The sequence below is a fragment of the Sturnira hondurensis genome, unplaced genomic scaffold, assembly GCF_014824575.4.
Source record: "Sturnira hondurensis isolate 20B ecotype Veracruz unplaced genomic scaffold, ASM1482457v3 Scaffold0016663, whole genome shotgun sequence".
Classification (NCBI taxonomy): Eukaryota; Metazoa; Chordata; class Mammalia; order Chiroptera; family Phyllostomidae; genus Sturnira; species Sturnira hondurensis.
Window position 1 is genome coordinate 8226947 of NW_028089294.1, and position 22693 is coordinate 8249639.

Genomic DNA, 22693 nt, shown 5'->3' on the forward strand with positions numbered 1-22693 from the left:
CCCAGACCCAAACCACAGTGCGGTGATTACCAGAGGGGAAGGGCAGGTGGGGAAGAGGGTGCAGGGGCTAAATGTGATGGAAGGAAACGTGACTTGGGGTGCTGAGCACACAACACGGTGTCATAGATGATATAGAATTGTACACTCGAAACCTATATCATTTTGTTAACCAACGGTACTCCAATACATTTAGTAAAAAAACAAAAAATAAAATTAGGAAAATGAAACATTTTAGACATTGTACATAGATAGGGCTTTGAAAATAAACAGCACAATGAAAACAAAGGTACATGACATACTAAAATTTACTTTGTTTCAAATTTCACGTAAATGTTCTAAACTTGAAAATTCTCTCAATGCTTTACTTGGTTTTCATTATTGTCTAGTTGTGAACTCATAAAAGGCCTANTACCAGAGGGGAAGGGCAGGTGGGGAAGAGGGTGCAGGGGCTAAGTGTGATGGAAGGAAACATGACTTGGGGTGCTGAGCACACAACACAGTGTCATAGATGATATAGAATTGTACACTTGAAACCTGTATCATTTTGTTAACCAACGGTACTCCAATACATTTAGTAAAAAAACAAAAAATAAAATTAGGAAAATGAAACATTTTAGACATTGTACATAGGGCTTTGAAAATAAACAGCACAATGAAAACAAAGGTACATGACATACTAAAATTTACTTTGTTTCAAATTTCACGTAAATGTTCTAAACTTGAAAATTCTCTCAATGCTTTACTTACCTTGGTTTTCATTATTGTCTAGTTGTGAACTCATAAAAGGCCTATATGAATAAAAATATCTTTACTCACATTGAAAGCCTCATTCCCATTCTTGTTCACAATTGTTCTGAATGCACTCAACATAAATATCCTATGCCACTGGGCACGAGATGGGTTGTCGCCATAGTAGCTAAGTTCCTGAAATCATGGAAGCTAGTTCCTGATTCCATTTCATATAAAACAGTCTGCATGGCTGTGGGGCTGACTGAATATTGGTATGTTGGCTGAAATGACAGGAAAGTATCTGACTATAATTATGAGGAACAGAGGTACTCCTTTGTTTTAGCTATTATCACTTATTTTTAATGAAACAAGTAAATATTAAGTAGTATTATCCAACTACATAAACTCCAGTATTTTATATGCCTATCTATATTTATAAAAATGATGCATTTTCTGGGTGAAAAACTAAGGTCCAGGACTTCACCAGGGTCGTGGTTCTCAAGCTGCTGCGTCACAGAATCAAGGGCAGTGACACTCAGGCCACAGTGACCAATTATGTCAGAATCTCTGGAGGGGGGGACCCTTGTGTTATTTTTTAAAGCTCTCCAAGTTCAACTAGAGGACAAGTGAACTAGGCCACATAGGTCAAAGGCTAAAACGATGTGCTATTAATTCACGTGTGCCAGCATAGCTAGCTTTTGCTATGTTCTCATGCACACTATTTCTAATAAAAGGAAGAAGTTGATCTCCTGCTCAATGCTACCGAAAGGTGAGATGTAAAGTTCTATGGGCAAGATCACAGCTCTATCCCAAGAACAGTAGTGCTATGTAGTTAGCCTGTAGCATTAGTTCTCACCCACAGGTGCTTATCAGACTGTCTTAGAACTTTAAAATAAATACAGATACCCAATATCCTAGGTTAGCTGAATCAAAATCACTGGAGGAGGCACCTCAGCTTGTGGAAAAAAGTTCACTTTAGATGCCCAATCTTAGATGAAGCCCTGCAGAGGTGCCATGGTATGCACTTAGCTGTACTTGGTCAAATTATAGGAAAGCAGATTTCAGCTTAAGACAGAAAAATAACTTTAAAAACTGCTTAGAGCTATCCAGCAAGGGAAGGTCTGGGAAGTGTGGGGATAAGCTCTGTGAACCCCCATTCATTCTCTCTTGACAGAAGGGTGTCTTATTTGCTGAGTGATTTGGGGAGAAGAGACTTAGCATGTGTTGCCCAGTCCCTGGAAGGTTCTATCACCTAGAAAGCTAACTGGCCTCAGAATGCAAAGACAGGCTGTGTCCCTGTGAGACAGGGGTGAGCTGTTCTCTCCGGTCAGGAGCCTGGCTGGAGAACAAGTCAGCCTTGCTCTCTGCTTCAGCGTCACTCATGGTAAAGATGGTATTTGAATATCTCTCTGACTCCCATGTCTTCTCAATTTATTCCAGAGTGAAGAGGGAAATAAGAGAGTTATTTGTTGATGTCTTTAAACTTCCTAAGCATCAAAATAGAGTCATAAATTGTAGTGGCCCATGTCTAATGGAAATAGCATTCCATTACTTTATTGAAGTCAGTGAACAGTTACATTCTAAAGAACAAACTACTTCTAAAGTACACATGGAGCAAAATAACAATAACAACAAAACTAGGAATTCTAACTGCTCAACTGACTAGGAAACAACAGCAACAGCATTTTCCAAATTTCTACTTTATTGAGAATAATCTTAGTCATGATCTGCAGAAGTTGGTCCCGGGCAATTTGAAGACAGGTCTTCTTTATCTGTAATTTACATGAGGAACATAAAAGATCAATACAACGTGTGTAGTAAACTATTCTGGAAAATTATTTCGGTATAGCATGGATTTTGTAGCTGTGTTTGCTAGTTATTGTTAAACATACTGGGAGGAGATTTTAAAGAAACAACCAAAAAGTCTTCACTCTCAAGTACAAAATCCTTCATTTCTTTCTCACAATTAAAAAAAAATGGAGTGGATTTCAACATGCTGATTTTTATGGTTCAGGAGCAATATTCTAGCTAACTAAAACTTTAATATATTTTTCAAGTACCTGCAACAGAAGGCTCCTTAAAAATAAAGTATGAAAAAAGTTATCACCGTGAGTGATTCAAAATTCTTTTGAAATAAAACACTGAAAAATTCCCTTCTGCATGTTCAGTTTCTGAAAAGTTAAAAACACTTTTAATAAGGCCTCAATTATTTCTATATCTAGTATTTCTTTAAGACATTTATTCCTGTTACCATTTGGATAGAAGAAATTTCCATTATTCATGGAAAATGTGACTTTTATAAAAAAATAAAGTTAAAAATATAAGCACTTGTATTCAATATTTTTAAACAGTTTAAAGTATTTTCTTACCTTCATAGGCTGTTCCACACCAAATACAATATAGATGTTCTTCTCTTAAATAACTAGTCAATATTTGTAATTTGTCCAGTACCTAGATACAGGACACAAGCACATTAATGGTTCACACAGAACAGAATCTTGGTTTTCTTGTCTGTTGGATCAAGCTGAATTAGCCCAGGGCCATACATCTCCCACTACACTCTCAACCCTTAGGAGAATGTCAAAAGCGGAATTATTTTAGAACGTGTCCCAGTTTACCAGCTACCCTGATAGTTTCACAAGTCTCCCAGACACAACATGGACCACTTGTTAACATTCAGTAAATAGAATTCAACTGCTCTATTAGGCCAGGATCCTTAAAAACCATCTCTGTTTTCAAAGGATCTACCTTCTCTGGTGGGATGAGGGTAAACATCATCCCTGTGCCACTGAAGATCTCACCAGTGGTCTCCTAGTTAAGTGGAACATAGATTTTTCCAATTTTGAATGTGTCTTACAAAATGCTTATATACATGTAACCACAGGAATGTGCATTCAGTGTATTCATTTCCTGAATAATCTCCACTTCCTTAGAACTGAGGGTTTTTTTTTGGTTTTGTCTTGTGTACAGGTGAGTGAGAGAGATACTCATTAGAATCACTTCCAAAAGTTTAACAGGAAACAAAGTGGAAATGAAAATAATTTACTTGTGCAGCTAATCCGTCATCCGGCAGAGGTGAGGGAGTAAACTGAAACTAATGGGAAAAATTACATGAAGTTTTGGTTTAGGGATATAAACCTATGATGTAGTAGTTCTCAACTGGGGGTGATCCCTCCCCTCACAGCACACTTAACAATTTCTGGAGTTACTTTTGGTTGTCACAAGGGGCAAGCGCAGCAAGCATCTGGTGGGGAGAGGCCTGGGGTTCTGTGAGAGATCACACAATGCACAGGCCAGCACCCCATGACAAACAAGTACCCTGCTCACAATCTTAATAGTGCTAATGCTGAGACACCCTGATCAAGGAAATGGTACTAAAACATACACTTAAATCTTCACTGTCATATTCATCTTCGTCTTGTTCGTTTTCTTCCTTTTCCTCTTCTTCATCCTCCTCTTCAACCCTCAGCCAGTACCAGGCCTCCCTGGGAACCTGAATATTCTGAAAATGTACAATTACTTCCAATTAAACATAGATAAACATGGAACTATCTCTTGTATGTTCATGTCAACATGAACTCATTCTTTCAATTAAATATTTACTGAGTGCAGCGTCAAGACTGAAGCACTGTATTATGAACTCTGGGGATACAAAACTCAATTAGAATATTGTCTCCAAGTTGCTGACAGTCTAGTAGGGAAAATAAGCTATGACATAAGTAGCTTAATGGGCATAAAATAATACATAAGCTAGAAAAATCTTAAGAGTCATGACATACATTCAAAATAAAGTGCTAGGGAAATATAGAAAAATGAGAGATTACTTCTAGCAATCTATTTAAAGATGATAGAAATTCATTAAATGAAGTCATTTTATTTTGAACCAGCAAAATTTAAAAAAAATCAAAATACAAATCACTCAGATCTGAAATATATGGTATTGTACCATGGTCTTACTACTTAGAGACACAGGAGGTGCTGAATAGGGACTAAAAACTGGCTCGTCTGGTTAGTCAGGTATTCTGGGGAATAGAATTTCCACACACAGTAGCCCTTGGTAATCAATATTCAAATGAGCAGAGAACAATTAAATTGTAAAAATGCTATTTAACCCTATTGGATAATTCAGACTATTGAGGTTCCTGCCGTAAACAAGTCATCATTGTATCAATTATCATAGATCAGTGGTACACAGTAAATAAAAGTTTTAATCAGCAGAAGACCAGGTTTACCAGACTTGGACTGTTTTGTTTAGTTTGGCTTTTAAAAATATAAACTCAGGGCAGATCCTCCTGGGCGCCAACACACATCACTACCACACTGAACGCAGAGAGCAGGCTTGCCTTTTGCGTATCCAATTGTTGACAGGCTCGCTGGCTTCTTCTAAGATCTCCTTCTAGCTTCATTTCATCTTGCTTATTCTTAAGTCTCATTCTAGTGGAAAGGAAAAACAGTACATCACAGTTCTGTACTCTCTTTAGCCATTTTATGCGACCGGAAAACATACCACACTGAAGAAAAGACGACGCCAAAAGCAGCCCCAATACAAAGCGTTACCGAAACTGTTCTGCAGCTTTTTCTTCAGCCTGGTTTTTCATATGGACCTTTCTCCGGTAGCTTTCTAATTTTTCCTCTGCTTTTCGTTTCAATAATGCCTCATGACCAATGCCACTTTTTCCTGTTCAAACAGACAACTTTGATGAGAAACTTACTGATTTTATATTTCAAAACACGACAATACAAATATTTACAAATTAAAGGTAATTGCAACGTGAGTACAATTGCTCAAAATCATTGACAAGAATGACAGGAGAAAACACTAGAGATTTTTTTTAAACCTCAAACACATAAATATGGTAACCAAATAACATATTTTTTCTTAATTCTCACAAAGTATTAAGAAAAACATCTGTTTATCTTTAAATTTTATTTTTCAATTACAGTTCACATTCAGTATTAATTTGTATTTGTTTTATTGGACAGCACGGTGGTCAGGCAATCGCGTACTAACAACGCGATCCCCCTGATGTGTAAGAAGAACTTTTAGTGGACAATTTTGTTTCAGAATACTTTTAGAACATTTTGACTGATAAAAATACCTTTGTGTTTTTAATGGTTACAACAACTTTCTCCTATATTTTTATGATTTAAATTTATACTTACTAAAACTTACTTTTATTTTTAGTTTAAAAGGTTTAGAAGTTTAACAAAGAGACATTTTAATGAGGGCTTCCTATGATAAGAACTGTAACAGCACTACTATAAAAATATTTAAGCAACTGTATGTGATATAAACATAAGCATATTATTACTGGTACATATCCCTAAACATAATTACATACCTGTTTTGACATTGAGAGGAATTGGTTCAACAATACCATCTCCTAAAAACAGAGTACAAAACACAAACTACTTCAGAAATTCTTCAAAAACATAAGCACAGTGTGCGGCTTTACAATGTCCCATACAGATTCCCTCCCGTTTCAGCAATATTCAAGCTGAAGTCTGAACATCAGTATGCTAAACCAGTTACTGTCTTTTGAATCCTAGTCCTCAACAAGGCTGACCCACAGCCTCCTACGTCACCTGAAGGTGGGGTCTTAAGAAGCGAAAGCCTGATATTAAACATCCAAGACAGTGACAGCCTTGCTAGGATGAAGATTAAAGCAACTGCAATAAAGAAGACAATAAAGAGAAGAAACAGCTTACAGACACTACTTTAAATATATGGCCTTTATATCTTAATAAAGTCTCACTTCCTAAAAAAGAGAGGTGAGAATGGAGATTCTCTAATGGGGCGGTCACTCAGGCAGCTGCTACAGGTACAGAGCAAACAGGGCAGAGTCTTGACATCGTCCTCCATGTCTCTTCACTATCCTTTGGCCACGGTGCTTCTCATCCCTTCTCTGGTCACCATGCTTAGCTGTTGCCTCCACTTAAGCTTTGTCCATCCCAGTCGTTAGTGCCTTTGAGCTAGGCTGACACCCAGGGTTGTCTGAAGTGGGTGTGGGAAGGAGAAAGTTCTCCATGAAGCTTGTTAGCACCTAACAGACTAAGAAGTTTAAGTTGTTTTAATTTCTGTGTAGATGAGTAAGATTAAAGAGTCATCTCTGGTATTCACGGACACCACTGAGTGGTAAGGAAACCTTTTTATTTCTGGATGTGACTTACCACTCTTGCCAAGGGCCTGACCACTTTTATATCCCATCTTCTGGAGCAAAGCAAACCCCTTGTTTTCATGGCCTAGTGCATTCTTCAACCCAATGTCACGTCTTTCTTGTTCTTCTTCTTTTAAACTCTTCTGCCTGTTTTTCAGATTAGCTTCTTGTTGCTTTTCTTCTTTTCGACGGGCTTCTCGAATTTGCCTCAACATTGGCAATCCTGGCCTGATATCTTCTCTGAAGAATAAGGGAAAAGGTTGTTTTAGATGCGTATGTGGAGTTTTCCCTTGACTTTGATACTTACTCTTATTTTAGGGCTACCTCTCTGATCATCTTTGTTACCACCTATATTAGAATGTATCGATGACTTCTGAGAATAGCTGTTTTACTAAAAATGATGATGGTTGCCAGATTGTGGAAAACTAAAGAAAGCACACAGTTGAAGAAACTGGAAAAAAGTAAATTTCAACTAATTTTTCTAAGGCATTTGGCAACAATAAAGGGCAAAGGTAAATAGTAGCTAAAAGAGATAACGAGATGAAATAAAGGAAAAAGTAAAGTTCCTTGGAGGAGTAGAAATAAAAAGAATCAAAGGCAGAAGTAAAATGCTTAGCACTAAAAGGGAAGAGGCTCCCAGTGTCTTTGAGTAGACTTGAGGACAGTGTTCCCCTAAAGCAGTAAGACTTAACTTTCCAAACTCACATTTAAAAATGTCAATGTCATTGCTTAAGAGTCTACATTAATGCCTTATACGTATCATTACATGAAGTGGTCACACTTACTTACTGGACATTAATGAAGGAATCAGACATATAGTCCTCTTCTTCTGCCATGTTCCACTTTGAATGACAAAAGTATCTGCAAATCAAAGAGAATAAAGTAACAGTTACTTCATTTTTAGTTTACCAAAATGGAAATAAACCTTTCTGTATCTCCAGCCATGAACTTTATCCAGAGCTCTCTTCCATAGCCACGGGACGTTCTGACAACTTTCTGTGTGGAGTTCTCAAACTCAACAATCCCTACAACTTCTTCTCCTCTACCCCAAATTCCCTTCATCCCCTGTATTTCCAAGTTAAAGTCACTGCTATCTCCCCATTCCCGACCTCTTAAAAACCTCTGTCACTTCCTCCTCCGTAATTCCCCTCATTGGCATTTTCTCCTATAGGTGTGGCCACTACCTTAGTTCAGGTATTTCTTTCTCACCAGAGCTATTCCAACTGCTTCCTAATTGGTCTCATTGCCTTTAGCTTCTCCTCTTCCAATCCATCCTCTCCACCCTCTCTGCCATGGTGTTTTAAAAATGTAAGTCAGATCATGTTACTTGCTGTTTCAAATCCTTCAATAAACTCTGCCCTATAGGCAGAGAACCAGTTGCTTTAACAATGTAGCAGAATCCCTCCATAAGCTGATCCCTGACTCTCTAGGATTCATTATTCAAATCACACAGGCTTCTCATCGCCCTCTGAGCGTACCACTGATGTTTTCTTCATCCTAGGCTTCCGTTGCCCTCCTTTACAAAAACCAGGCCTCTATAGCATTTTATATTAGCTGCTCATTTGGAACTTCATATAGTGAACACCTCACCTATATGGAAACATTTTTGAGGACAGTCTCCAGCCAATATAGCAAAATCATGTAATTGGTCCATAAATGGGTAAAATAATAATCCAGAAAAGTGCATCTCAAACTTTACTGCATATTTGAATTGCACCAGGGTCTTAAAAGGCAGAGTCTGATCCTGAGCTGGAGCCTGAGGTTATGCATTTCTAACAGGGTCCCAGGAGATGTTAACGTTTTCCTTTGGGAACCCAGCCCTTTGGCCTCCATGTTGTTCTCGAGGAAGGCAACAATCTCCATACGTTCTTGAGCATAAAATGGCTCATTATGGTACTTCACACCCCCATAAGAGAGAATTTAACAGGGCAAAGAAACCTCTCTTTCTTTACATGATATGAATATGTGGATTGTAGGGAGAAAACTGTCTTCATGTGGGTTTCTGAACTAGAACTAGGTGAAGCTGGGCTGCAGATGGCCCTCTTCTTGGCCATATGAAGAGATGCTGTTCTGCAGAATAAAGCCAGACAGAGAAAACAGGCCTAAAAGAACTGAATCTCCAACCTAGGTCCCAACACCCTGATTTCTGTAGCTCTTTATTTGATGCCATGCCCTATGAATCTTCTGAGCTACAGAGGCAAATAAATTTCCTCATTACTTAAGCCAGTTGGAGTGGGGATTCTGTCAACTGCAACCAAGAGTCTGAACCATTACATGGGATGAAAAAAATATTACTGTCCTAGTTTTTAATGTATATCTTCCTAACTAGGCTGTAAACCACAAAGATAAGTCCCCTATATGCCCAATGCCTATACAACTGTGTCCCAAACATCATAAATTGTTGATGTTCAGTAATGAGGAGGAAAAGGGTCTTTAGTAATACTTGTAGTAATAAATACATTTCCCCTGTGTTGTCATGCCTGATTTTAAGCTTGATGTAAATATATCATAAATACAGAAAATCACATAAAACAAATGTACAGCTTAATGAATTATTATGAGGCACATACTCTTGTAATTAGGTGGTAACCTCCCAGGTGGTCTCCACAGATTCTTGCCTCTTGGTTTTCAATGTCCTTGTATAGTCTCCTTTCACAGGAACTGACCTGTGTATCCAATAGGATATTATAGAAAGATGGAGTATGATGCTTGGTCATAAAAGACACTAGTTTGAAGTTAGTAATTACTCACTCTGAAGGAAGTTGGCTGTCATGTAGTGAAGACACTTAACCAGCTCATGGAGAGGTCCACCTGGGAGGGACAGAGACTTTCCGTTGACAACCAGCACAAATACGAGAGCTACATGAGTGAGCTACCTTGGAAATGGACCCTCTAGTGCCAATCTGGCCTTGAAATGACTCAGCCTGGGCTGGCATCTTCTCTACAACTTCTCACAAAAGTCTGAGCTAAGCTAAACTAGTAACAATTCTGTGATCCAGAGAAACTGTGATATAAGAAGTGGTTATAGTTATTTGAGCTGCTAAATTTGGGATAATTTATTATACAGTAAAGGATAATACAAACCACCACTCACATCAGGAGATAGAACCTCACTGGCCCTTTTTGTTCCCTATTCAATTGTACACCTCCTAGTCACCTCCTTTTCTGTAGTCTCATCATCCACTTGCACATCTTTAAACATCACAGTTTAGTTTTGCCTACTTTTCCTTCTATTATAATACATTAAAAATATGGAAGATTATATTCAGTGTTTGTGATAATTCATTCACCATACTCATTGGTAATAACAGTATTTTTACGCACAATGACTTAGCCCTTACCCCGAGTATCACACATTTACAAACCCATTTAATCATCATTAAAAACTCTACAAGGCAAGAATATAGTTAGTCCTGCTTACTAGTCCAAGAAGTTAAGACTCAGTATGGCTAAATGACATGCTCAACAGGACAAAGAATCCAGGCCTCAGGGCTCTTGCTACTGCAAATGGGATTCAATTATTTTTAAGGGACCCACTAGGCTCCAAAGTGCTAGGCAGATATTTAAAAAGAATCGGTAACCCCTATTTAAAGCTCCCTTTCTGTGGGTACAATATATCACAGCATCCCCCCTGCCCATCAAGCACAAGAATAAACTTCACAAGGGGAGAATCCAGGCAGAGATGACGGTGGTTCGGCGCACAGTGACAGCAGTGCAAGTGATAAGAACTGGTCACACTCCGGATATATTTTGTAGGTAGAGATATTTTGAAGATTTGCTGATGGATTGTAAAGGATTACACCAAGACTTTTGGCGTGAATACCTGAAAGAATGGAGTTACCAGTTTTTGGGAGGAATAGTTGCTGGGTGTTTTTTATTTGTTTTGTTTTGTTTTTGGCAGAGAGAGGGCAGGGAAGTAGCAACAAGAGTGCTGCTTCGGACACCGAGTGTCCGACTACACAACCTAGTAGAAAGACCGGCTATGTAGTTAGATGTACAGCAGAAAGGTGACCAAAAATGCCTCAGTCTTAAACACTCCCCTCAGAGACCACTGATCCCTACCCTCTCCCGTCCCTCCCAGCTGCAAGCGTCCCACCTACGCGACCACTTCGGGTGCGAATGTGGGTGATGGTGTGTCCACCAACACACAGATCTCCGCCCTTTATCATTCTATCTGGTGCCACCAGACCCTTACCTGGCAGCTTCACTAGCCCCGGGTCAGCTGACTACAGTGCGCGCGGCTCAGACGCTCACCAACCTGCGCAGGACGTCAGCACGCCGGCCCGACCTAACTTTCCGAGTGCAGTCTAATGGCAACTTGCGGCAGGCGGGGCTAGAAGGACGTGGTTAGTGCGCTTGCGCAATATCAACCTGCGCACGCGCGCTCTCCGAGGCAGGATTGAGGGAGGCAGGGTATCCGGGTACTTTGGTGGCTGCTTTGGGCTAGAGCTCAGCTGATCGGCCCCTGCCAGACCAGGAGGTGAGGCTGTCTCTTCCGCCGGCGAAGCCTGCACATTGACGCGCGCAGACTACCCTGGCTGGGGAGGAAATTCGACTTCGTAAAGAACTTTTTCTCTTTTCCAACGCCGGACTCGATTCCAAGCCCGCGCCTCCTGGGGTTGACAGCTGAATGACCACCTAGGTCTGTGGCGGCCTGCTTCCCTTTCCCCAGGCCCCGCGCTGCTCTAAGGTCTTCAGAGGAGTCGTGTTAACCCAGGTCCGCAGCGCGCGCAGCCTCCGCCGGCTGCGTTCTGGCACTGCCCGGGGATGGGGGGTGGGGTGGGGACCTGACTGCCCCCACCTCTTCATTGTAAGACTGGGGGGCTTCCAGTGTGGGATCTTCCTGCTGGGGCGTTTTGATATACTCCTAGGCAAGGTGCAGCAGGGGAGGGGCAAGGGCGCTGTGCACCCAGCAGGTGCACCCAGACAGGAAAAAAGGAGGCTGGGTTGTCAGGCCTGGCTGGCGTTTGATCTTGCTGCTCCAGTTTTCCAGTTTCTGGAATGAGTTAATGGCATGTGTTTCTTCTAGGCATATTTTTTTTTTCTGGAAAAAAATGGCCCATTTACCTCATTGTTTTTGCTCATGAATCATTACTTTCTTTCACTGTTTTGTACTCCTGTTTAAAATTTAGTTCTCAGGTTTGCATCAAATGTCCTTCAGATGAAATGAGAAGTAAAGTTTGACTTTTCATTTTTTAGTGGTTGTAATCATTAAGCTGAACTTTTAACGTATGAGTATTTTTTTAAATTTGTTCCTTTAAGGTGTGAGTTTAAAACTTCAGTAATGGAGTTAGCCCACAGTTTATTGCTAAACGAAGAAGCATTGGCTCAAATCACTGAAGCAAAGAGGCCAGTTTTTATCTTCGAATGGCTGCGATTTCTTGATAAAGTCTTGATTGCTGCCAACAAGGTATGGTATTGCTTTCCCCCCCCTCCCGTTGGTTTAACGTAGTCAAGAATATTATGTGTTCATGATTTGTGAGAAAGCATTTTTGGAAAGGTTGTGGGTCAGTTATGGATCTTGAGAATATTACACTATAATAGGAATTTCTCTCTGTACTATTTTATTCTGTGGCAAAACCCAAAGCTCCTTTAAACCCACCTTGTTGCCTTCTTCATGTCTGTACTTGGGCAGCTGAATGCGACTGGAGGAAAACATGACTATATGACTGCTGTCACTTTAAATTCATCATCTGCAGCTGCAGGTGGTCCCTTGGTGTTGTCTGGCAGTTTCGATGTCTTCGTTCATTTCTCCAAGGAGTTAATAATAGACTTTCCTTCTGTTTTCTTTGTCCTAATGCAGTAGTCTATTGCATTATTGTGTGTTGGTTTTTATTATCTGTGTGTTTTATTTTCTGTCTTTAAAATTAGTTGCTTTCCTCAAACGTCTGATGCTCTTTGGTTGTCTGCTTAAATATAAGAGTGAGTAGTAAAAATGTTTTCTGGGCAGGGCGAAGTTTGTTAACTGCACTTCACCTTAGGCTAGTCTAGTTCTTTGAGGACCCCTTGATGCTAGTACCATAGGCGGTTTTTTGGCTAGTCATTCCCCAGAAGAGACTGTTCTACTCTCCTGTTCTAGGGTGCGTGACTAGTTGTTCAGGTTCTAGGAATTGAGGGAGAAGGCTGGGGACCTGAACATTCAGTATGTAAACTTTCACTCAGTCTCTGTGTTCTCAGTGCCATTTCCCAGCCCACAGCTGTGCCTGGGCTCCGTAAGTCCAGAACAGAGGAGGGAGATAGGGGCGTCTTACAGCTTCTTAGATTCTCAGTGTTTCCCTCCATTTCTAGACATAGCTTTCCCATGTGTGCCTAGAGCATCAAAACAGCAAGAACAGACAACATGAACTTTTAGAGGATTTTTTTGTTGTAAATTGGGTCTCTTCTCAGCTTTCCCTGTTGGGGACACTTGAATTCCATATTTTGCATTGATTCTTTTCCTCTTTCTTAACTCTTGTGGATTTTTGCCCCCTTTTTTGGTTGCCCTTTAGTTTTAAAGAAGCCCTTTTAGTAAGGCTTCTTCAACTAGACATTCCTATTTTCTCTTAAACCCCCTCCAATTGGGTATTTGTTGCCTCTACTCCACTGAACAGCTCTTGTCCAGTCATTAGTATCTCAAATTGCCCAAACCAAGGGGTCAGTATTCTGTATCAATGGACATAGTTGATCTTCTACCTGAAACACTTGGATATTTTTTATTGTGAAAATGAAAAATACAAAAGATTATGTACAAAGTTATCCAAGGTATGAAGTGTGATAAGAAGAACATCTGTACACCCTCCTTTCAAATTATACAGTTGATTTTTATTGTTATTGTGGATGCACATTGCATCCTATTTGTGGTTCCAAAGACACCATTTGTTTTAGTTCTTTTCCTACTTCACTAATGATTCCTCGTTCCCATTTGTTGGTTCTTTCTCAGTCCTGGGCAGTCTTCTTTTTCTTTTTTAAAAAATCTATCTATACAGCCCTGGCTGGTGTAGCTCAGTGGATTGAACATCAGCCTGCGAACCAAAGGGCACATGCCTGGCTTGCGGGCCAGGTCCCCAGTAGGGGGTGCATGAGAAGCAACCACACATTAGTGTTTCCCTCTTTTTCTCCCTTCCTTCCCTCTGTCTAAAAGTAAATAAATAAAAATCTTTAAAAACTAAAATAAAAATTTATTCTAAAAATCTATACTTACTCTTACAGTGATGTCTAATCTCATATTTTTACTACCGTCTATATAGTAATGACTCCCCGATATACCGTGAGGCACTCTACCGCTTTATCTTGGCTATCTAAACAGCATCTCTAAGTTAACATGTTCAGAACTAAATTCTTGACTTCCCCCTTCCAAACCTGTCCTTTCCCCAATGCTCTTCATCTCAGGAAGTGCCCATTTCAGCCTCCTAACTGTGTAGGTCATAAACCTTAGAAGCATCCTTGACTTCTCTCTTATTCTCAAATTTTACATCATATTCATTTCATATCCATGAGTGAATCCTATTGGATCTATCCACTAAAGATATGCAGAATTAAATAACTTTTCATCATTGTTACCATCCTCATCTCTTATCTGGATTATTGCAAAAGCTTCCTAAGTGCTCACTGTGCTTCTGATGTGTACCTTGCAGAGTATTCGTAGCTCAGTGGTCAGAATGAGCCTGTTAAAACATTTAGATCACGTCCTTCCTCTGCTTCAAGCTCTCAGAATAAAATAAGACACAGTCGAGTCCATTCTACTCTTCTGATTCCATCTCTTGCTACATCCTGTCTCTTATTCTCCTCTAGCCTAAACAGCCTTCTCACTGTCTTCAAGCATGTTAAGCATGCTCCCTCCATGCCTTTACCCAGTTCCCTCTGTCTGGAGTATTCTCCCAGATATTTGCACATGTCACACATTCACTTCTAGAGAGGCCTTTCCTCACCGGTCAACCTAAGGTAGTAAGCACACTATTTATTCATTTAGTTGGTGAATTCTGTGTCTCCTCTCTAGCATGTAAATTCATGAGGGCATAGACTCGGTCTGTTGTGTTCACTGTTGCCTGGAATATTCGTGCTTAGAGTGGTGCATGGCATATTCAATACACAATACACATTGAATGAATGAATGAGTTTTTAGTATTGATTATGGGTAGATCTGAATATTTTTTCTGTTTTCTAGGGCTCCTTCAGAGTTTCTTTTGATTTCCTTCACTGACCTATAATGTTTTGGACTACTGACTTTGCTTTTCAAGGAGAGCTTATCTGAGTTCTAAGACATCAGTTGTCCATATGCCCAATATTTTATGTCCTTGGACTATGGCTTATTTCTTAGTGAGTTGGCATGAAAACTTGAGTCAGGAGTAGTCACGTTTGTTGGCAACCAACTTTTGGCTTTGGAGGGGAGTGAAGGAGACTATTTAATGTAGTAATGAATGATTCATTTCTTACTGAACTCACCTTGAAAATTCTCACTTATGGTTTTATACCTAATGTAATATAGATTTGAATTATTAGAGTGCCTTAACTAAGTATTTCTTATTCTGACTAAAAGGCAACAAAAGTACATGTAAGAAAAAAACTGGACAGAGACAGACTCATACAGGGTCTGGCACAAACAGTGCCCTCTTTTTATTACAAAGTCATAAGCATGTAATTCTGTAACATGACACCATCACACTCAAGCACACCTTAGGACAATTTAGGTGAAATGTTCAAATTAAACCTGTCAGTTATTACACCCATTATTATTGCCCTAGGAACCACACTCAAGCAGGCCTTACTTCTGCTGGACCCTGTAGATGGAGAGCAGCTGGTTGGGGGCAGAGGGTGGGGGTGAGGGTGTAGAAGGATCAAGCAGAAGGGAAGAAGTACTCGTGGACATGACAACAGTGTGGTGATTGCTGGGGGGAGGAGGCTATAGGGGGACTAAATGGTAATGGAAAAAAATACAATAAAGATTAAATTTAAAAAGAAAAGAAAGAAAAAAAACTTTTGATGCTCTTTATTTTCTTTTATAACAGACTGATGTTAAGGAAAAACAGAAAAAACTTGTTGAACAATTAACTGGATTGATAAGTAGTTCACCTGGACCACCTACGCGAAAATTGTTAGCTAAAAATCTCGCAGCCCTCTATAGCATTGGGGATACTTTCACTGTTTTCCAAACACTTGAAAAATGTAATGACATTATCAGAAGTAAAGACGACACTGCAGCCTATTTACCAACAAAATTGTGAGTACTTGAGATCGACCCTTGAACATTTTTTTGTGTTTTCAGAGTAGCTTGTCTTAATAAGAGGCTGTCGATTATAAAGACCTCCAAGTAGATTAAACCTGAGGCCTGCTGCTGACAGTAAGAGCTCCCCAAGCCCGTCTGGGAAGGGGTTCTCTTTCAACAGTGGCTCTATCGACACTGGGACTTTCGGCAAACTACAGAGGATTCGTATAGTGTCAGCAGTTTGCATCGGGGTGTTTTGGTCAGTTGGATGGAGATAATATTCTAGGCTGGGATGGGAACAAGCAAAGCATCTCTAGGTGATGGGATTAAGGTAGGAACGGGCAAACTAGAGCCCACAGGCCAAATCCAGCCTGCTACCTCTTTTGTAAAAAAAGTTTTGTTGGGATGCAGACATGTCTGTTCATTTAGGAGGTAGCTGCTTTCATGCTATGTTGACAGACTGGCAGAGTTGCGTACCATTTTGCCTGCAAGTTTGCCGACTCCTAGATCAAGAGCTTAACCCAGCTCCTAGCCCATACTTGTGGTTTGGATCAAGGGCAGACATTTTTGGAGCAAGTCTTAAAGATAATGGCTATTGGGACACCTTCTGTGAAAGAGTTAAATAAACGCAATGGGTATAGTACCGTGAGGAGTGCCGTGGGAGAAAATACACCTAAATAAGCTTAGCCATGAGGGAAGAGCATTGTCGAGGAAGACCACTCAAAGAAGCATCAGCGAAAGCAGGTCAACCGTCAAGGAAGGAAATAGGGAAGTTAGTCAAGTAAGGGGTTAAGATAGGAGGAGGGGAAGATGGACGTGATAGGCCAGGGATCGGCAAACCATGAAAAGGGCCAGATAGTAAATATTTTTGGCTTTGTGGACTGTGCATCTCTGTCAGAACTACTCACCTCTGCCACAGACAGTATGTAAATAAATGAGCTGTGTTCTTATAAAACGTCATTTAAAACACAGGTTGTAGACTGGATGATGGGCCAGATTTAGCTTGCAGGCTGTAGTTTGCCTACCTACTCTCTAAAGAAACTTCTCATTGGAAACAAATATTATACCGTATTTACAGTACTTTTCAGAAAGATACAGAATAGTGGAGGAAACAAGTTGTGAGGGGAAGACGAGTTCCTTTCTGGGCGTGCTGATTTTGGAGTTTTAGTGGTAATAGCTGAGTAACTGTGTAGTAGGAAGTGAAAATCCTGGTCTGGATTTTAGAGAACTGAGTTGAAAATGTAGTTTTGGTGATAGAGAGTGGAGATTTGGGAATAGGCTGAACCCTTTGGTGTGGGTCAGTGCACCTAGGAGGAGTGCACTACTGTTTGAGGACAGAAGGTGCCAAGGGTAGAACAGGAGAGCGCCAACATCCCAGCGGCCAGGGCCAGTGTACAGTAGCTAACAGAGGAAGTGGGGGACTGACGCGGAACGCTGATTCTTCCGTCTGTTTTCAACAGCACGGATTAAAGTCCTGATTAAACTGTTTGTTGCTTGAGATAGATGTAGATCTCAAAAGGAAGAGATTAGGGCATATTAGTGCCTTCTGGTTTATTTTGGAGTTTGAAACTATGTTAACCATCAAGTTTTCTACCCCTTAGCAGAACCACACAGGATTTTATAGTTCTGGTTAAGTAGAGTTTATTACATATTACATATCATTTGTATGTATTTTCAGCGAATTTATGGTTTCTACTTAGGAATTTCCTAGTATATTCTGATATGTGCTCTCAGTCATCTTTAAGTTTATAATCAGCCTGGAGAGTATTGAAAAAAGCATGGGATTTGGAGTCAAGAGGTGATGGTCGATTCCCTGATTTTACCGTTTCTTGCGCGTATGGTAGTGAGCTAAATTTCTCTCCGCCTCAGAGTGACTCACTGAGGACACACAGCTGTTGGGTGGCGAGCTCCAGGATTCCGGCACCCAGCTGCCGGACTCCCATGTACGTGCTCTTCACCTCTGTGCCCTGCTCCGGCCTCTAAGCTAAAGTCACAGTTATTCACGTGTTTACTGTTTACATGAGTGATGGTTGGGTGGTCTCCCCCTTCCTGAAGGGATAGGGTGCTGTTACATTTCTTCTTCTAGGTAGCCAAATGTTCCATTAAGACTATTTAGATTACATTTTGCAAGTAATTGTTTACTATTATTTTTATGCTAAGTAGCAATACAAAAATTATGATGAATTCCTGTCTCCAGATTTACATTTCCATTGGCAGGATAAGAAACAGCTGAATAAAATGGTCAAGTCACAGCACAGTAAACAATATAATTTTGGCAAAAATGAGTGGCAGACATTATATATAATGAGAGAAGAGAGGGCTCTTTGTGGCTTGGCATAACTTGAGAAGTCTTCGTAAAAGGAAAGCTTGGGTTTCTTTCCAAAGGATGGGTATGATTCATTATGTAAATATATGTTTGTTCTCCTAACAAGAATACAATTTGATTGACCATAGTATTTGCTGTAATTATAAAGAATAAATGAAGTGTTTTTTAAAGTTGAAAATTAAGGTTTCCTAGCCAAAAGCGTCTTGCACAAATATAAATTGATTTCTGAAAATGAGAAAAGTATTATTAACCTGAACAATTACTAATGAAAATCCCACTTCTTACAGGGCTGCAGTGACTTGCATTGGAGCATTTTATGAAAAAATGGGGAGAATGCTAGGCAGTGCATTTCCAGAAACAGTAAATAATCTTTTGAAATCTCTGAAAAGTGCAGAGGTAAGTTTTACAATAAATATTATTTACATGTTTTGCTAGTAGCAGGAGTTAAATGTCATTTAAAAACATATGTTTGCCTTATACTGCTTAGCAGGAAGGTAACTTAAAATTACTTGCAAAAAAGGAAAGTCTTGCCCCCTTTCTTAACGGATGTTACCTCATCTTTTAGGGAGTGGGGAAAGAATGCTTTTCTTTGACAAAGAATAGGTGTACCTATCATTTTTTATTTAGCCTTATAATGTGTTTGCATTACCATTTTATTTTTTGCACTGTAACTACTAATGCATTAGTTTTCTAGGGTTGCTGTAATAAATTACCACAGNAAGTGCAGAGGTAAGTTTTACAATAAATATTATTTACGGATGTTACCTCATCTTTTAGGGAGTGGGGAAAGAATGCTTTTCTTTGACAAAGAATAGGTGTACCTATCATTTTTTATTTAGCCTTATAATGTGTTTGCATTACCATTTTATTTTTTGCACTGTAACTACTAATGCATTAGTTTTCTAGGGTTGCTGTAATAAATTACCACAGTCTGGGTGGCCTCAAACAACAGAAATGTATTGTCTCACAGGTCTGGAGGCTAGAAGCCTAAGACCAAGGTGTCAGCAGGGCCATGCGCCCTCTGACGCCTGTTGGGAAGAATCCTTCCTTGTCTTCTTAGCCTCGAGTGGTTACTGGCAGTCCTTGGCATTCCTTGGTATTGTTTGGTTTGTAGGTGCCTCCATTCTTTGCTTCCCTTGTCACATGGTGCTCTCCCTTCGCACCTGTGTCCCTCTCTTCTTACAAGGATACCAGTTATTGGATTCGGGTCCACTCTAATCCAGTATGAACTCATCTTTACTTGATTTCATTTGCAAAGACCCATTTCCAAATAAAGTCATGTCAACAGGTGGTTGCACTTAGGACTTGAACTAATCTTTTGGGTGGGGGGATGCTATTCAATACACAGCAGTTAATATCAAGTAAAACTAGTTCTGTTTGTCATGTCAATTTGTTATTGCTTCTGAAAATTCCTTGTCAACTTGAAGTTACTAAAAACAGACTAAGCCCTGGACTCTCAGTCTTAATTCCCTTAGCTATGGAAACTAAAGAGCTCTAGGAACTATTTCTCTATTTGTTTATTAAGTAAGAGTTGAAGAGATACTGTCAGGCATTAAACATAGAAAGATAAATAAGACAAGGTCCCTGACAGCAAAAAGCTTACAGCTTGGTGAAAAAGATCTGTGTTTGAATAAAAATACTAGACACATGAATTAAGCATTATTAGAGTATGAAAATGAGTTTGAATTCGTCATGAGAAAATGAGTTTGAATTTGTCACTTAGCATATCTGTGACAATTTTTAACTGTGTTGCAGGTTCTCCTTATCTTGTAGATGGTTTATATTACTTCTTAACTGCTTTTTACCTAACCTTTCACATTCTGAAAGTTTGGATCCTTAAGATCTGATACGAAGGCTTTTGATTTTGTTTTTATATTTTCATTATATTGCACTTCAACAGGTCATGGAGACATTGGAATGTGTTTATTTGCTGTAACCTAATTTCTCAGAAAGATACTATTTAATTGAACTTAGTAAATATTTTTACCTTTCAGGTACTCTCTAGAATACTTACTTTTTTAAATTACTTACTGTGTACAATTTAGAGTAAGAGCATTAGGCCCAGAGAACTTTTGTGTTTGGTATGTTGTTGTTTAAATGTAGAATTTGCTNTGGCATATCTGTGACAATTTTTAACTGTATTGCATGTTCTCCTTATCTTGTAGATGGTTTATATTACTTCTTAACTGCTTTTTACCTAACCTTTCACATTCTGAAAGTTTGGATCCTTAAGATCTGATACTAAGGCTTTTGATTTTGTTTTTATATTTTCATTATATTGCACTTCAACAGGTCATGGAGACATTGGAATGTGTTTATTTGCTGTAACCTAATTTCTTAGAAAGATACTATTTAATTGAACTTAGTAAATATTTTTACCTTTCAGGTACTCTCTAGAATACTTACTTTTTTAAATTACTTACTGTGTACAATTTAGAGTAAGAGCATTAGGCCCAGAGAACTTTTGTGTTTGGTATGTTGTTGTTTAAATGTAGAATTTGCTTTATAGCATAGTTTTTAAGTTTTCTGTATGTTTGAGTCTAGTCTCAAGGGCGAAGTGAAATCTTAATGAGTCTACAGAAAGTTCTAAACGGACTGGGTGGTGCAGCTGCTTCTTCTCATCGAGATATTTACAAGAATGCCAGGTCCCTCTTGACTGACAGGTCGATGGCGGTCCGCTGTGCAGTGGCCAAGGTTAGTACTAGACCCATTGATGATGCTCCTTATCCTGCTTGTTCTTTTAAAGTTTTAAAGTATGGTGGCACACTGTTTGTCCCCATGGATTAGTTTCATTTCACTTAATATAAATGAAATCATGTAGTATGTGCTCCTTTTTTGGAGGGGTTCTAGCTTCTTTCACTTAGCATACTTATTTTGAAATACATCTGTGTTGATACATGTTTATTTAATAGTTTATTGTTTTTAATTGCTAAGTAGTATTTTATTATATTTCACAATTGGTTTATTCCTTCACCTATAAAAGACATTTGGGTTGCTTCTAGTTTGGACTATCACAAAAAAGGCTGTTGTGGACATCTGTGTATAAGTTTTTGTGTGGATGTGTGCTTTCCTTTCACTTGGGTAAATATCTAGGAGGAGAATGGCTAGATTATATTCTAGATTTACATTTAACTTTTGGAAAATTGCCAGTTATTTTCCAAAATACTTGTACCATTTCAGTTTCCCCTCATTCTCACCAACATTTGGTATTCTAGTCATTTTAATTCTTGCTCTTATAGATATGTACTGGCATTTCATTATGGCTTTAATTTGTACCTCCCTAATGACTAATGATGAGCATATTTTTAGATGCTTATATCTAAATCTTATATCTAAGTCTTATATCTAAAACCATCAATATCTTCTTTGATGCAGAGCCTATTAAAAACTTTTGTGCATTGTTCTATTGAGTTGTTTTCTAATTATTATGTTTTGAGGGTACCTTATAGGTTCTTTATATATTCCTGTATCAGATACATTATTTGCAAATATTTTCTCCCAGTCTACAGCTTGTCTTTTTACTCTCTAAATTATGCCTTTCTAAGTAGGGAAGTTTTGAATTTTGTTAAAGTCCATTTTATCGGATTATTTTTGGTGTTGTTACTAAGAAAACTTTTCCTAACCCACAGTTTCACCTGTGTTTCCTTCTTAAAGTTTTATAGTTAATTATTATTTGTTTTGAGTTAATTTTTATATATAAAGTAAGTTATGAATCAAAGTTATTTTTTTGCATGTGTATATTCACTTGTTCTAGTACAATGTTAAAAAGATAATCTTTGCTTCATGACTTGCCTTTGCACGTTTGTTGCAAATCTGTTGTTCATATAAATGCAGGTCTATTTTTAGGTCTTTATTATGTGTCATTATCTATCTTGATGTCAGTAACACTTTCTCCATTGTTGTAACTTTATTAATAGTCTTAAAATCTGGTGATATCAGCCCTCCAATGTTTTCTTTCTCAAAATAGTTTTGGTTATTCTAGATCCTTTGCATTTCCTTATGAATTTTAACTTATCAATTTCTACAAAAATCGCATGTTGGGATTTTGATTCAGGTTGAATTGAAAATATAGATCAATTTGCAGAGGGTTGACAGTTTACAGCATAAGTCTTCCAACCGATGAACATGACATATCTCTCATTCATTTAGGTCTTCTTTGATTTCTCTTAGCAACATTTTGTGGTTTTCAGTGTACATGTTCTGCACATCTTTTGTGAGATTTATCCCCAAGCATTTCATATTTTTATACTGTTTTAAAAAGTATTGATTTAAAAGTTTTTGAAATTTTGCCCTGGCTGG

The 22693-nt window shown here is 38.9% G+C and overlaps 2 protein-coding genes across 10 annotated transcripts in view; one reads left to right on the forward strand and one right to left on the reverse strand.

Annotated features, from left to right (window-relative positions):
* Positions 1-2249: 2249 nt before the first annotated feature.
* On the reverse strand, positions 2250-11217 carry GPATCH11 (G-patch domain containing 11). 7 transcript variants are annotated; one of them, XM_037066829.1, is made up of 10 exons: positions 11083-11217; positions 9639-9698; positions 7673-7748; positions 6901-7127; positions 6072-6113; positions 5287-5407; positions 5073-5163; positions 4115-4231; positions 3099-3180; positions 2250-2501 (listed from the first exon to the last, which is right to left on the reverse strand). In XM_037066829.1, the coding sequence occupies exons 2-10, from the start codon at positions 9658-9660 to the stop codon at positions 2446-2448; spliced, it is 834 nt and encodes a 277-aa protein (XP_036922724.1). In that variant the 5' UTR covers positions 9661-9698; positions 11083-11217; the 3' UTR covers positions 2250-2445. The 7 variants fall into 7 exon arrangements, with proteins under 7 accessions (XP_036922724.1, XP_036922723.1, XP_036922726.1 ...); XM_037066828.1 differs by having other exon boundaries at positions 9639-9717; positions 11082-11217; XM_037066831.1 differs by having other exon boundaries at positions 7677-7748; positions 11083-11216.
* Positions 11218-11281: 64 nt separating this feature from the next.
* Positions 11282-22693, forward strand: part of HEATR5B (HEAT repeat containing 5B) — a 75417-nt gene continuing 64005 nt past the window's right edge. The window contains exons 1-5 of one of the 3 annotated variants that reach the window (XM_037066561.1): positions 11282-11367; positions 12150-12297; positions 15872-16083; positions 18682-18790; positions 20939-21088. In XM_037066561.1, coding sequence (XP_036922456.1) covers positions 12172-12297; positions 15872-16083; positions 18682-18790; positions 20939-21088 — 597 coding nt within the window. In that variant the 5' untranslated portion in view covers positions 11282-11367; positions 12150-12171. Of the gene's footprint in view, positions 11430-11585; positions 11605-12149; positions 12298-15871; positions 16084-18681; positions 18791-20938; positions 21089-22693 lie in introns of those variants that run through there. The other 2 variants (XM_037066562.1, XM_037066563.1) reach the window with 2 other exon arrangements.

Bases quoted from the DNA above. Each gene is read 5' to 3' on its own strand.
- GPATCH11 (XM_037066829.1), bottom strand. From the start codon at position 9,660: ATGACAGCCAACTTCCTTCAGA. The intron at 5,408-6,071 runs GTATGTAATTAT...CTGTTTGAACAG, and splicing joins TCCTCTCAATGTCAAAACAG to GAAAAAGTGGCATTGGTCAT. The intron at 5,164-5,286 runs GTAACGCTTTGT...CCTTTCCACTAG, and splicing joins AAAGCTGCAGAACAGTTTCG to AATGAGACTTAAGAATAAGC.